Here is a 15,929-nt window from a genome sequence, read left to right as displayed (position 1 = left end):
TTTACAGTTTCCATATTAGGAACCTTTGTAAATGAATTTTAATAGCTCTAACGATGAAAAATATTTTTTTCCCCCATTTAGTTTTACAGATGTCTTTATTGGCTGGCCTGGGCGTGCACACGATGCTAGAGTGTTTGCTAACTCTCAGCTGTATGAGATTGGTGAGGACAAGCGTGGGGGATGGCTTTTCCCTAGACAGGTAAAAATATATTGTACACATTTTTTTCCTCAGATGGACCAGACTTGCCTGCCTGTTCCTCTCCATGCATGATTGCTATCACCTGTGGTAATACCCTATTTTTTAAACATTTACAATTAGCTCCTCGCAGGTGATTGCAATCTTGCAAGGACAGGATCAGGTGTGATGGGCCCATGTTTTTTATTCTACTGTGGTTTAGACGTGTGTGGTTTAGACGTGTAATATTTCTTTATAGTAACTATACTCTTAAGGCTGCTTTGTATAAATAGTGACAATCGCTATTTTTTTTTTTATAGAAATCTATTTTCATAGATGAAGTAGAGATCCCGGTCCACATAATTGGGGATGCTGCTTACCCTCTACTACATTGGCTCATGAAGGGATACACACAAAATGTTGAGTTGTCCACGGAAAAGATAACCTACACCCACACCCTAAGTTCTGCTCGTATGGTAGTGGAAAATGCCTTTGGCCGGTTAAAAGGACGTTGGCGCTGCCTGATGAAGAGGAACGATGTGGACCTACAGTTGATGCCCCACGTAGTTGCAACCTGCTGTATTCTACATAACATTTGTGAAATACAAAAGGACCACTTTCTTCCAGAGTGGAATGTGCAGGACACAGGGGGCAATCCTGAAGCAGCAGATTATGAGGGGGAGCATGTTGACAGTGCAGAAAGAATCAGGGCCACCATTGCAGCAAACCTTCCCTCAATGATTTGAAATAAAAATCAGACACAAATCTTCCAGTTGTTTGCTTTATAATGAAAATATGCATCAAACTGTACATACATTTCACATCTTGTTTATAGATGTTATTCATAATGAAAGACCAAGATATGAGAGTCCAACTGGGAATAGAGAACAATTGTAAAACTTTGTGCCCATACAGTTTAACGTCATAGGACACATTATAAAATAGAACTGTATGGTGACTGCTCCTATATATAGAGAATCACACAAATCTTAAGAAATAAAGTGCAACCTTTCTAAAGACTATAAAAACATCAGTGCAACCTTTTGAAAGATTTGAAAAATAAGTAAAGTGCAACATTTTGGAACAATATTTTAAGACTAAAAGTTGAAAACTTAGCTCAAATTCCGGTACACGGAAAACTCTGGGGACTCTAGGATTGGTGGGTCACTACTAGCAGCACTATTGCCAAAGTTATAATTGGGCCCTCTATATTCTGGTGTCAGCTGGTTTGGTAGGGTGTTAGTAGATGTGGCAGGATTGAAACTGACACCTCTATTGTAATGATCATATGGGTTGGGTGGGTACTTAGGTGGGTGGTGGGGATGTGGTGCAGGTTGTGTGAAAAAACCGCCAAATGTACGTTCTAAAAAGGACATTTGCCTATCTTGCATTGCCAGCAATTGAGACATAAATGCCTGCTGGTTCTGTCTCTCAGCTTCCAAATATTTGTCCATGCGAGCATCCTCCTTTGCTTGGACATCAGTATCCAATTGGCGTAGATGGTCAACTATCACCGATGTCATCGCTTTAGCCGCTACTTCAGACCGATTAAGCTTTTTCTTTTTGGCAGGAACGCTGTACACTGTAATTTAAAAAAAAAATTAACATTATACTTCCATGTTAAGTGTTATATAATAAACAGCAGTTTTGTTTGCCAAAATGTGCTAGTGGCCTTCTTCCACCTGCATGCTAGCAACATACTGCAACAGATACTGGGCCTCATCCCGCCATAACCCCACGTTGGTTGTTTTTACTATGTCAAATGTGTGTAAATATATAGAATGTCTACTTACAATTAGAACGTAATGGAGTGCTTCGATTGGGGAGCGTCGTCTGACTGTTTTCTTCCACAACATCATCTGTGGCTGCTTGGGCGCTGTCAGACTGCATGGAAGCATCCATTATATTCTCTGCTGCACCATCATCACCAAACAGCAGCGGTGAAGCCGGGCTCATGTGTGCTGACATCTGCGTGCCTTCAGAAGGCGTTGAGACTGGCAGGGACAGCTGGGAAGCCTGGGTAGTCGGTACATCATGGCTGTCCTGGCTGTTGTCGGTCTGGCTGCAATGGGGTGCTATGGAGGAGGACAGGGCTACAGGGTTGCAGAGTGCCGTGTTTCCAAAAGCACTGTAGCACAGGTCATAGTGCACCCAATCGGGCCTAGCTGCACCACTTTTCTTGCGCTTCTGGTCATTCACTTTGCAGAACTGCTTCCGCAGAGATTTTAATTTGTTTACAACCTGCTGTTGGGAGCGATGAATACCTCTGGATGCCAGCAATTCTGCAATATTGCGATACACCACTGCATCCCGAACGGTGCCGGTCATTTGGCGGCGAATCTCCTCATCTGCCCTGATTTGCAGGAGCTCACGTACCTCCTTGTCAGACCAGTTGGATGTATTGGACATGATGGCTCAGATCAGGCTTGGGGTCAGCCAAAGTGGAAAACACTGCACAGGCAGTGTGTCAGATCAGGCTTGGGGTCAGCCAAAGCGGTTAACACTGCACAGGCAAAGCGGTTAACACTGCACAGGCAGTGTGTGCTGCAGCAGATGAGACTGGAGTGTGCTTGTAGCGTGGTAGCGCGTTAACGCTGCTGCTGCGCTGCTACATGCGCCCTGTGCGGGTCTCCAGCTGATGACATCATCTGCCAGAGCCGCAGAAGCTCCAATCAGCTCTTTGCGCCCCTCTACCCACCAAATAACCCGGATAATGGCCGTTTACACTGCCCTGAGCCCCGGATAAGCCCCGTGTCCGACCCTGAACATTTGCCGGGTCAGATTCCCGGGGAACAGTACCCGTGTTATTTTTTTTCACCCCATTTACACCATGCCCTGCCCCGGACTGGAGCGGCAATATCCCGGGTCCAAAGTCTGGTGTAAAAGGGGTATTACTCTGTTTGCTGTTAACACATTTTCTGGCAAAGCATTCCAGAACTTAATCTCTCTCACAGTGAAGAATCCTCTTCTTAATTCCGTATGAAATTTTGTCTCTTTAATTCTTAGTGCATGCCCACGCGTCCTAAGTACCGCCCTGTTACTGAATAAGTAATCTCCCAGCTCCTTATGAATTCCCATCCTGTATTTGAACATACTAATCATACCACCTCTCAGTCTTCGTTTTTCAAGTGAATCCATATTCAGCCTGGATAGCCTATCTTTATATTCTGTCGACTTTAGACCCCTTATACCCCTTTTACACCAGAATACCGGATCGGACCCGGGAAATTGAACACGGGATATTGCCAGGGCATGCCCTGCCTCAGACCCCATTTACACTGCACTTCAATCCGGGTTATTCCCGGGTAAGGCCCTTTCACACTGAAAACGGATCAGCCCTGTCTTTCCTTGCTGGTGTCATTAAAAATGGACCTTTGGGCTGTTTGAGATGAGGTCACAAGAAAGGGAAAAGGGAGGGGGTGGGTTCTGCTCCCAGCATTGCAGCAAAGATGGCAGACGGAGTAGCTGTGTTGCAGTTTGTGCTGTACTTTTCTGCAATAGAGAGTTTGAAGCAGCTTCTCACCCTGTGCTACTTGCTTCACACTTGGAGTAGGAGAGCACAATTCTTGGCTGAGAGGTCTAGATCTCGGCACCAATATTTGTGCCGCAGGAGAGCGCTGATATCATCCAGCCTTACCTCGATTTTGCGGCTGACGACCATGCGGGATCGCAGGATCTGGGTCAGAGACCGGTGCCACGGAGAAGCTTTCATGCAGACCGTGGAATCTTTTCAGGAGGAGCAGTGGATGGCCCACTTCAGGATGTCACGTGCTACCTTCTATTATATCTTGGATCTACTTGGACCAGTCCTGACTATGCAGACCACCCACTACCGTCGGCCCATCAGCCCAATGCGGAGATTAGCCATTGCCATTTGGTGGTATGCTACCCCTGGGGAGTACCGCACAATCTCCTGTTTGTTTGGAGTCGGTATTGCCACTGTCTGCAGGATCATTTACCAGGTGACACAGGCCTTTGTGGATACCCTGTACCAGCGGTTCATCTGTTTGCCGGAAGGACAGCGCCTTGATGACACCATCCAAGGCTTCCAGAGGCGTGGTTACCCGCAGTGTGCAGGTGCTATAGATGGGACCCATATCCCCATCATTGCTCCCCATGACAACCCTGTGGACTACTATAACAGGAAGGGGTGGCATTCTATTATACTTCAGGCTGTTGTGGACCACCAATACCGGTATGTACATATTTACAGTTTCCATATTAGGAACCTTTGTAAATGAATTTTAATAGCTCTAACGATGAAAAATATTTTTTTCCCCCATTTAGTTTTACAGATGTCTTTATTGGCTGGCCTGGGCGTGCACACGATGCTAGAGTGTTTGCTAACTCTCAGCTGTATGAGATTGGTGAGGACAAGCGTGGGGGATGGCTTTTCCCTAGACAGGTAAAAATATATTGTACACATTTTTTTCCTCAGATGGACCAGACTTGCCTGCCTGTTCCTCTCCATGCATGATTGCTATCACCTGTGGTAATACCCTATTTTTTAAACATTTACAATTAGCTCCTCGCAGGTGATTGCAATCTTGCAAGGACAGGATCAGGTGTGATGGGCCCATGTTTTTTATTCTACTGTGGTTTAGACGTGTGTGGTTTAGACGTGTAATATTTCTTTATAGTAACTATACTCTTAAGGCTGCTTTGTATAAATAGTGACAATCGCTATTTTTTTTTTTATAGAAATCTATTTTCATAGATGAAGTAGAGATCCCGGTCCACATAATTGGGGATGCTGCTTACCCTCTACTACATTGGCTCATGAAGGGATACACACAAAATGTTGAGTTGTCCACGGAAAAGATAACCTACACCCACACCCTAAGTTCTGCTCGTATGGTAGTGGAAAATGCCTTTGGCCGGTTAAAAGGACGTTGGCGCTGCCTGATGAAGAGGAACGATGTGGACCTACAGTTGATGCCCCACGTAGTTGCAACCTGCTGTATTCTACATAACATTTGTGAAAAACAAAAGGACCACTTTCTTCCAGAGTGGAATGTGCAGGACACAGGGGGCAATCCTGAAGCAGCAGATTATGAGGGGGAGCATGTTGACAGTGCAGAAAGAATCAGGGCCACCATTGCAGCAAACCTTCCCTCAATGATTTGAAATAAAAATCAGACACAAATCTTCCAGTTGTTTGCTTTATAATGAAAATATGCATCAAACTGTACATACATTTCACATCTTGTTTATAGATGTTATTCATAATGAAAGACCAAGATATGAGAGTCCAACTGGGAATAGAGAACAATTGTAAAACTTTGTGCCCATACAGTTTAACGTCATAGGACACATTATAAAATAGAACTGTATGGTGACTGCTCCTATATATAGAGAATCACACAAATCTTAAGAAATAAAGTGCAACCTTTCTAAAGACTATAAAAACATCAGTGCAACCTTTTGAAAGATTTGAAAAATAAGTAAAGTGCAACATTTTGGAACAATATTTTAAGACTAAAAGTTGAAAACTTAGCTCAAATTCCGGTACACGGAAAACTCTGGGGACTCTAGGATTGGTGGGTCACTACTAGCAGCACTATTGCCAAAGTTATAATTGGGCCCTCTATATTCTGGTGTCAGCTGGTTTGGTAGGGTGTTAGTAGATGTGGCAGGATTGAAACTGACACCTCTATTGTAATGATCATATGGGTTGGGTGGGTACTTAGGTGGGTGGTGGGGATGTGGTGCAGGTTGTGTGAAAAAACCGCCAAATGTACGTTCTAAAAAGGACATTTGCCTATCTTGCATTGCCAGCAATTGAGACATAAATGCCTGCTGGTTCTGTCTCTCAGCTTCCAAATATTTGTCCATGCGAGCATCCTCCTTTGCTTGGACATCAGTATCCAATTGGCGTAGATGGTCAACTATCACCGATGTCATCGCTTTAGCCGCTACTTCAGACCGATTAAGCTTTTTCTTTTTGGCAGGAACGCTGTACACTGTAATTTAAAAAAAAAATTAACATTATACTTCCATGTTAAGTGTTATATAATAAACAGCAGTTTTGTTTGCCAAAATGTGCTAGTGGCCTTCTTCCACCTGCATGCTAGCAACATACTGCAACAGATACTGGGCCTCATCCCGCCATAACCCCACGTTGGTTGTTTTTACTATGTCAAATGTGTGTAAATATATAGAATGTCTACTTACAATTAGAACGTAATGGAGTGCTTCGATTGGGGAGCGTCGTCTGACTGTTTTCTTCCACAACATCATCTGTGGCTGCTTGGGCGCTGTCAGACTGCATGGAAGCATCCATTATATTCTCTGCTGCACCATCATCACCAAACAGCAGCGGTGAAGCCGGGCTCATGTGTGCTGACATCTGCGTGCCTTCAGAAGGCGTTGAGACTGGCGGGGACAGCTGGGAAGCCTGGGTAGTCGGTACATCATGGCTGTCCTGGCTGTTGTCGGTCTGGCTGCAATGGGGTGCTATGGAGGAGGACAGGGCTACAGGGTTGCAGAGTGCCGTGTTTCCAAAAGCACTGTAGCACAGGTCATAGTGCACCCAATCGGGCCTAGCTGCACCACTTTTCTTGCGCTTCTGGTCATTCACTTTGCAGAACTGCTTCCGCAGAGATTTTAATTTGTTTACAACCTGCTGTTGGGAGCGATGAATACCTCTGGATGCCAGCAATTCTGCAATATTGCGATACACCACTGCATCCCGAACGGTGCCGGTCATTTGGCGGCGAATCTCCTCATCTGCCCTGATTTGCAGGAGCTCACGTACCTCCTTGTCAGACCAGTTGGATGTATTGGACATGATGGCTCAGATCAGGCTTGGGGTCAGCCAAAGTGGAAAACACTGCACAGGCAGTGTGTCAGATCAGGCTTGGGGTCAGCCAAAGCGGTTAACACTGCACAGGCAAAGCGGTTAACACTGCACAGGCAGTGTGTGCTGCAGCAGATGAGACTGGAGTGTGCTTGTAGCGTGGTAGCGCGTTAACGCTGCTGCTGCGCTGCTACATGCGCCCTGTGCGGGTCTCCAGCTGATGACATCATCTGCCAGAGCCGCAGAAGCTCCAATCAGCTCTTTGCGCCCCTCTACCCACCAAATAACCCGGATAATGGCCGTTTACACTGCCCTGAGCCCCGGATAAGCCCCGTGTCCGACCCTGAACATTTGCCGGGTCAGATTCCCGGGGAACAGTACCCGTGTTATTTTTTTTCACCCCATTTACACCATGCCCTGCCCCGGACTGGAGCGGCAATATCCCGGGTCCAAAGTCTGGTGTAAAAGGGGTATTATTAATTTAGTTGCCCTTATCTGAACCACTTCAAGTTCATTTATATATTTTTTAAGGTGAGCTGAATGAGGCCTTACCAATGATTTGTAAAATGGTACTATCACACCGGAGTGTCTTGATTCCATTCCCCTTTTAATGCATGCCAAGGTCCTGTTTGCCTTCACTGCCGCACTTGAGCAGTGAGCACTATTACTCATTCTATCATTTACAAAAATGCCTAAATCCCTTTCCACTGCAGAGCTCCCAATACTAAACTCATTTAATTTGTAACTAGCATGAGTATTTTTGCTCCCAAAATGATTTACTTTGCATTTATCCACATTAAAATGCATGTTCCACCTTGCTGCCCACGTTGCAAGTTTAACCAAGTCTTTTTGTAGTACTTCCACATCCCCTTCTGAATGAATTACCTTGCTCAGTTTTGTGTCATCTGCAACTATTGCAATACTACTTTGCAGGCCATCACCTATTTCATTAACCCCTTCCTGACACAGCATGTTTTTGCCTTCCTGACAGAGCCCTTTTTTTCAAATCGGACATGTATCACTTAAGTGTGCTTTTGCTTTTACTTATCCCAGTGATTTTGAGATTGTTTTCTCGTGACACATTGTACTTCAAGTTAGTGGTAAATTTGGGTCGATACAGTCTGTGTTTTTTTGTGAAAAATACCAAAATGTCGTAAAAAAATGGAAAATTTAGCAATTTGCAAAATGTTAAATTTTCTGCTTGTGAGACAAATAATCATACCACTCAAAATAGTTAATAACTAACATAGACCATATGTCTACTTTATGTTTCCATCATTATTTCAACTTCCTTTTAATTTTTTTGGACACTAGGAGGCTTACAATATGAATAGCAAACTCTCAAATTTTCAAGAAAATTTCAAACACTGATTTTTTTAGGGACCAGTTCAGTTCTGATGTGACTTTGAGGGACTTGTATGTGAGACACCCCCATAAATGATGCCATTTCAAAAACTGCACCCCTCACAGTATTCAAAACAGCATTTTGGAAGTTTGTTAACCCTTTAGGTGTTTCACAGGAATTAAAACAAAGTGTAGGTGAAATTTCAAAACTTCATTTTTTTTGCAGATTTGCAATTTTAATACATTTTTCTAAGGAACACAGTAGATTTTACTAGAGAAATGTGACTAAAAATTGATTCCCCCAATTCTTTTGTTTTCATAAATATCCTATATGTGGCCCTAGTGTGCACGTTGACCAAACCACAGGCTTCATAATAGAAGGAGCACCTACTTGATTTTGGAGCCTCCTTTTTATGAGATTATTTTTTTGGCACCATGTAGGTTTCTAGGCACCATAAGATGCTAAAAGTTAGGAACCTCCCCCACAAGTGACCCCATTTTGCAAACTACACCCTTCAGGGAATTCATCTAGGGGTATAGTGTACATTTCAAACCCCCAGGGGTTTCACCAATTTTGATACAACTGGGCTGTGAAAATGAAAAAATTTAATTTTTCATTTTCACAGCTCAGTTGTATCAAAATTGGTGAAACCCCTGGGGGTTTGAAATGTACACTATACCCCTAGATGAATTCCCTAAAGGGTGTAGTTTGCAAAATGGGGTCACTTGTGGGGGGGTTCCACTGTATGGGTGCTTCAGGGGTCATTCAACCAGAATCTGTGCTGCAAAATCCAAATATCACTCCTTCCCTTCTGAGTCCTGCCATGCACCCAACTGGTATTTTTTGGTCACATGTGAGGCATTGCCATACTCGGGAGAAATTGGGGCACAGATTTTGGGGTGCTTTGTCTCCTTCATTCCTTGTGAAAATGAAAAATTTTGAGCCAGATCTGCATTTTTGTGTAAAAAAATGTAATTTTTTACACAAAAATGCAGTTCTGGCTCAAAATTTTTCATTTTCACAAAGAATGAAGGAGACAAAGCACCCCAAAATCTGTGCCCCAATTTCTCCCGAGTACGGCAATGCCTCATATGTGACCAAAAAATACCATTTGGGTGCATGGCAGGACTCAGAAGGGAAGGAGTGATATTTGGTGGTGGAATGAATGGTGGGTGCTATGTCGCATTAGCAAGACCCCCGAAGCACCAATACAGTGGAACCCCCCCACATGTGACCCCATTTTGCTCACCAGCTTTGGGAGGGGGGCTGGCGCTGCGGCTGGTGGGGGGGTGGGAGGGGTGCTGACGCTGCGGCAGCCGGGTGGGTGGGAGGGAGGGGGGGCTGCCGGGTGGGAGGGGGGGGGCTGGCGATCGGTGGTGATCGGTGCTGTACTTAACAGCACCGATCACCACCGATCACTGTGTTACCGAGCGGCTTAGCCGTCGGTAACACAGAAAACGCTGCAATTGGCTGTTCACATTTGAACAGCCAATCGCAGCGATCGCCGCGAGGGGGGATGTCTGCTGTCAGGGACAGCAGACATCTCCAAACTGTCACAGCGTCTATAGACGCGGTGACAGTTTAAAACCATGACGTATATATACGTCTTCGGTCGGGAAGTACCTCCCGACTATGACGTATATATACGTCATATGTCGGGAATATCTTTCTATCTATCTGTCTATATATATATATATATATATATATATATATGTGTGTATATATATATATATACACATATATATATGTGTATATATGTATATATATATATATGTGTATATATATATATATATATATACACACATATATATATACACACATATATATATATATATATATATATATATAATTCAGTACATTACATGTTATTTTATTTATTTTATTTGTGCTGCGGCTTGCGGGGGGGTGGGAGGGGGGAGCGCTGCGTGCGCTGCGGCTGCCGGAAGGAGGGACTGCAGGGACTGCCGGGTGAGCTGCCGGGTGAGCTGCCGGGTGGGTGGGAGGGGGGGCTGGCGATCGGTGGTGATCGGTGCTGTACTTAACAGCACCGATCACCACCGATCACTGTGTTACCGAGCGGCTTAGCCGCCGGTAACACAGGAAACGCTGTGATTGACTGTTCACATTTGAACAGCCAATCACAGCGATCGCCGACCGGGGGGGGGCATCCCCGCCCCCCCTGGGCAGCGAGGGGGGATGTCTGCTGTCAGGGACAGCAGACATTTCCAAACTGTCACCGCGTCTATAGACGCGGTGACAGTTTAAAGCCATGACGTACATTTACGCCATGTGTCGGGAAGTACTTCCCGACCATAACGTAAATGTACGTCAAATGTCGGGAAGGGGTTAATGAATATATTAAACAAGAGGGGATCCAATACTGAATCCCGTGGGACACCACTTTCCACCTTTCTCCAATTTTATCATTTCCCAATAACCATTACTCGATGTTCCCGATCGTCTAACCAATTATTTATCCAAGTACAATTTTTTTTCCCCGTCCCTATTTTACCTACTTTCCATAACTGTCTCCTATGTGGTACCGTGTCAAATGCCTTTGCAAAATCAAGAAGAATCACATCCACTGGTTTCCCTAAATTCACATTCCTAATGACCTCTTCGTAGAAATGAATTAGATTTGTCTGGCATGATCTATTTTTAATGAACCCATGCTGTGCTTTACATATCACCTTGTTGTGTTCTTAGAAATCTTGAATGCCATCTCTGATTATTTTCTCCAGTATTTTCCCTACAATGGATATTAGGCTGACCGGTGTTAGGCCTGTCTGTATTATCTTGTATATCACTACTAGGGGTCATTAGGCACCTGTGGACTTGTTACCCTGTCTCTAGACTCTGAGGTATCAGGTGCCTAGTGTTAGAGACAATCAGCCTTATTGGACACCTGTGGGCTGCCTATTTATTACTTCTGATACCAGCACTCAGAGCTGGTCATTGTCTGCCTGTCCTGAGTGTTGAAGGGAGTACTTTCAGCCATTGTCTTGTGCCTCAGCCTTGGTTACCTGTGACGCTGACCTGCACCTGTGGTCACTTGTTCCCTGCACTAATGTGCTTCAGTTACCTACACCTGTGTTCTTCAGTCATCTGTACCAGTGTTCATCAGTTTTCTGCACCCGTGTGCATCAGTTACCTGCACTTGTGTTCTTCAGTCATGTGCACCAGTGTTCATCAGTTATCTGCACCCGTGTACTTCAGTTACCTGCACCTGTGCCTCTGCTGCATCAACTCCGTGCTTTCGCTGCATCTACTCCGTTCTGCCAAGATCCTGCACCCCCGCCACTTCACATTATGTTTGCACTCCAGTCTGTTACCTGTGTTGATGTTTGGTGAGCACTAAAGTCTGTTCCAGTGGTTTTCCTGCATTATTCCTGTGTGTACCTTATATTCCTTATTAACACCTAGCATTACCCTGCACCAGTTTGTTCTGTGGATTTTGTTTGGAGCTCCAAGGGTTAACCTTAACAACGGTCTATAATTTGCAGGGTTTGTTTTACTCCCTTTTTTCAGTATAGGTAATACATTTGCTATACGCCAGTCTCTTGGTACCATCCCTGAATCCACTGATTCCTTGAAGATAAGGTATAATGGCAATGCTATGACAGAGCTTAGTTCTTTTATTACCCTTGGATGAATTTCATCTGGTCCAGGAGATCCATTTAGATCTAGCAATCTGTTTTTAACCATTTCCTCACTTAAACATAAACCTGGATAGCTTTTTAGCACTGTGCTACCCTCTTGGTGGAAAACATCTGTAGAATCCTCCCTTGTAAATACTGATGCAAAAAAATCATTGAATAGCTCTGCCTTTTCCTCATATTCAACTATTGGGATACTGTTCTTGTTTTTCAGTGGACCAATATTCTCCTTCCTCAGGCGCGTCACATTTATGTACCTGTAGAATTTTTTGGGATTTGCTTTGCTATCTGCCACTATTTTCCTTTCCGTCTCTAATTTAGCTACCTTGATAATATTTTTACATTTCTTGTTACATTCCTTATATGTTGCAAAAGATTTCTGCGTCCCTTCCTGTTTATACCTTTTTAAATGCCCCTTTTTTCCTTGTCATCTCAAATGTAACTTTATTATTAAGCCACATTGGCTTACATCTGCCATTTCTTTGTTTGTTGACCTTAGATATAAATTTATTGGTGTCATCATTATGTATTTTTTTTAAACATGCCCCATCTTTCATTGGTATTCATACCTTTAAATAGTTAATTCCAGTCCATATCTTTTAATGCTTCCTCAAACTTTCCAAAGTTTGCCTTTCTAAAGTTTAGAGACTTGGTCTTACCATGTACTCGGCCTTGCTAATATTTAAATCAAACGCGATCATATTATGATCACTATTACCCAAGGTTTCCCTTATGGTTATGTTAGAGAGAATGTCCCCTTTGTTACTTATCAGAAGGTTGATGATGTTGTTACTTCTAGTTGGTTTCTCTATAAACTGAGATTAATAGTTATTATTTAGTGTTTCCAACAGAGCATAGCTTTTAGAGGTAGTACAAGTCATATGTTCCCAATTTACGTCAGGGTAATTGAAATCACCCACAATAATAATGTCACCTGAGTTGGCTGCTTTCTCAACCTGTAATAGGAGGTCTCTTTCATCTTCCGTATTAGTGTTGGGTGGTTTATAGCATGTCCCTACTATTAGCTTTTTCACACCATTATTACCTGCAATTTCCACCCATACATATGTCTCCCCTGTTCCCACGTAAATATCTTCTCATATGTGGGGTTTCAGGCAAGGTTTAACATATAAACACAACCCCACCTCCCCTTCTACCCGATCTATTTTTCTTAAACAGACTGTAACCATTTATGTTAGCCTCCCACTCATGTGACTCGTCCCACCAAGTTTCAGTGATACCAATCAGATCAAAATCTATTCTACTGAGGCTATGGTCTGTAATTCCCCCATCTTTCCAGTTAAACTCCTAGCATTCCGATAGGCATTTAAAATTCCACTTTTCCTCTGCCCTCACCGCATTACCTGCCATGTTTATAGAAAGATCCTGTAATGGTAGACTAGCATCGCGTTTTATTCATGGGTTTGAATGTTTATTGCTCTCATAACCTTTGCATTCCTTGGTCCCTTCTTCCTCCCTTCCCCTTATTTCCTCTACAATAAAGCTTACTGTGCCTACCACACTATCCTCAATTATTTCCCCCCTATTTCAAGCTATTTCCTCCCCCTCCCTCTTAGTTTAAAAACTCCTCCAACCTTCCACCCATTCTACTCCCAAGCATCCCTGCCCCCTCCTCGTTCAGGTGCAAATCCATTACGGCAATAAAGATGGCGCCTGACCAAGAAGTCCTCCCAGTTTTCTAAGAACTCCAATCCCTCCCTCCTGCACCAATCTCTGAGCCACACGTTTACCTCCCTAATCTCCCTCTGTCTCCCTGGGCTAGCTTGTGGCACTGGTAATGTATCTGAGATTATTACCTGAGATGTCCTTGCCCTAAGTTTATTGCCTAGATCCCTAGTCTTTTTTGAGGACATACCATCTACCGCTAACTTTGTTGTTAGTGCCGACATGCACCAAGACCACTGGGTCTTCCCCAGCCCCTCCTAATTATCTGTCCACTTGGGCTTCCAGAGCTACCACCTGCTTGCATCTGGTACAGATATACATGTCCATTGGCGCGTACATCTGACAAGATGCACACTGGTGGAGATTCTCAACCTTGTTCCCACTCATTGTACCTAGCTAGGGAAGTGTAATTAACACCCACTCAGAATGGTATTACCACGGTAGTATAACAATAGTATTATAAACAATAGATTCAGTGATAAAATATATTTATCCGTCTTGCACTCTGCTGACCATGTGCACTGCAGGTGGGGCAGATGTAACATGTATAGAGAGATTTAGATTTGTGTGAGTTATTTTGTTTCTGTGCAGGGTAAATACTGGCTGCATTATTTTTACACTGAAATTTAGATTTCATTTTTAACGCACCCCACCCAAATGTAACTCTCTCTGCACATGTTACACCTGCCCCACCTGCAGTGCACATGGTTTTGCCCATTTTGAGAACAAATTTGTACTGCGATCCGATCTGAATAAGGGCCATTGTCCTCAGTGGCCCACTCTCACCTCAGCACACTGTGTACCTGCAACGTGCTCAAAGGACACACTAATTTAAAAAAATCCACAGATATGCCCACAATGCTCAGCAATACGCTGCCCTTAGAGCAACACAGAGCTCCCACAGCACGCAGAGCCCCCACAACACACACACACTCCCTTTTAGCCCTTATCCACTGCCCAGTACACACATTCTCATACAATCCCCACAGCACCTAAACACAATCCCTTCTAGCCTTTTTTCACTGTCCTGCCCACACAATCTCACCCCAGCACCCTCACACCCGACACCCCACTATACTTAGCTCAGCGTCCGGTGAGGTGTGTGGTCCAAGCGTCGCCTCTCCCCACTGCCCTGTACTCGCCTGTTTCACACTGGTCCCAGGTATGAGACCAGTGTTACAGCTGCAGATCTCAGGTCTGGCTCCTTATCTCTGCCGCTCCCACACATAACCTGATCACCGGCCTTCTCTTTCTTCTCTCACACCCGGTCAGCGCCTCCTCTTCCTTCTCTCACACACAAAAGACTGGGATTGATGGTTATTAATTACAGTTAAGGTGCGTTGCGATAAAATAATATTTTCTTAGATGTAAATACAAAATACATAGAATGCATATAGAGGGTTATGCACAGTACAGACAAGTGTAGTAAACACCACTAAGGGTTAAGTTACAACAATGGCATAGTCAATGTAGTACAATTAAATAATAGGTCATGAGGTCTGTACCTCAATCGTACAATTTATCATGGTCAGGTAAAAATAAATGAATAAAGGGTAACAGTGGAACCAAGTTTTGCAAGCAAAATCAGCAGTTCTTTTTGCCTGTGGGTTAATTTGTCCCAATGGTTATGAGATGTGCACTTTGGAAAGTGTGCACCTGGTCTGAATGCAGCATGTCGCTAGTCAAGACTCCAGAAGTAGTGTATTGAGTGGTCCTATGTGTGCCGGGTGGTAACATGGGGATGATGGATTTCTGCTGGCCCTGCACAGGGTGTGCAGGATAGGGTAGAGAGAGGAGGCGGGTCCGGACCCACAAAACGTTGGCCGGGTCAGGTAAGCATGACCCCGCTGGCCGCTAGAATGTACGCCTACTGCCTGCCATAGGTGCAGATTCTGTGGGTGCTCAAGGGCCCGAGCACCCACGGGCCTGAGTCACGCTGCTGAGCCGCCATATTAACTTGCTAATTTGCAGCTGCAGCACCCACATCGCCGGCCCTGCTGCCTGGCAAACAGTATGCTGGGAAGTGTGTATTCCATCCGCTCTTTAGTGACCCGGCGGCTGCCACATAAAATATGATGCCCAGCACCATTAACAGAGCAGACAGAAGCATCTTCCCGCAATTCCTGTGCATGGGGGTATGTACGGTTATCATAGAGAAACAGCTGCAGGTCCACAAGTTATGTGTAAAAAGGGGAACTCTGTTGCCATAATTTGAATATTGGAGACAACTGTGCTGCGTATTGGTATTATTTTGTGGCCATGCCCCTT

At 44.3% G+C, this 15,929-nt stretch overlaps 2 protein-coding genes across 2 annotated transcripts; both read right to left on the bottom strand.

The window, feature by feature from the left end:
* Window positions 1-949: 949 nt before the first annotated feature.
* Window positions 950-2,142, bottom strand: LOC146080875 (uncharacterized). The gene is made up of 2 exons (XM_083188565.1): window positions 1,969-2,142; window positions 950-1,757 (listed from the first exon to the last, which is right to left on the bottom strand). The coding sequence occupies exons 1-2, from the start codon at window positions 2,129-2,131 to the stop codon at window positions 1,288-1,290; spliced, it is 633 nt and encodes a 210-aa protein (XP_083044691.1). The 5' UTR covers window positions 2,132-2,142; the 3' UTR covers window positions 950-1,287.
* A 3,188-nt stretch (window positions 2,143-5,330) lies between these two features.
* LOC146080873 (uncharacterized) lies at window positions 5,331-7,444 on the bottom strand. The gene is made up of 2 exons (XM_083188564.1): window positions 6,350-7,444; window positions 5,331-6,138 (listed from the first exon to the last, which is right to left on the bottom strand). Exons 1-2 carry the CDS (start codon window positions 6,963-6,965, stop codon window positions 5,669-5,671), a joined length of 1,086 nt encoding a protein of 361 aa, XP_083044690.1. The 5' UTR covers window positions 6,966-7,444; the 3' UTR covers window positions 5,331-5,668.
* Window positions 7,445-15,929: the final 8,485 nt, after the last annotated feature.

This window comes from Crinia signifera, chromosome 5 (genome assembly GCF_055691185.1).
Source record: "Crinia signifera chromosome 5, ASM5569118v1, whole genome shotgun sequence".
Taxonomy (NCBI): Eukaryota; Metazoa; Chordata; class Amphibia; order Anura; family Myobatrachidae; genus Crinia; species Crinia signifera.
This window is presented reverse-complemented; position numbering and strand designations above follow the sequence as displayed.

Excerpts from the sequence above, each read along its gene's own strand:
- LOC146080875 (XM_083188565.1), bottom strand. The coding sequence starts at position 2,131 with ATGAGCCCGGCTTCACCGCTGCTGTTTGGTGATGATGGTGCAGCAGAG. Across the intron at positions 1,758-1,968 it reads CACTCCATTACGTTCTAATT|TGTACAGCGTTCCTGCCAAA; the intron begins GTAAGTAGACAT and ends TTTAAATTACAG.
- LOC146080873 (XM_083188564.1), bottom strand. The coding sequence starts at position 6,965 with ATGTCCAATACATCCAACTGGTCTGACAAGGAGGTACGTGAGCTCCTG. Across the intron at positions 6,139-6,349 it reads CACTCCATTACGTTCTAATT|TGTACAGCGTTCCTGCCAAA; the intron begins GTAAGTAGACAT and ends TTTAAATTACAG.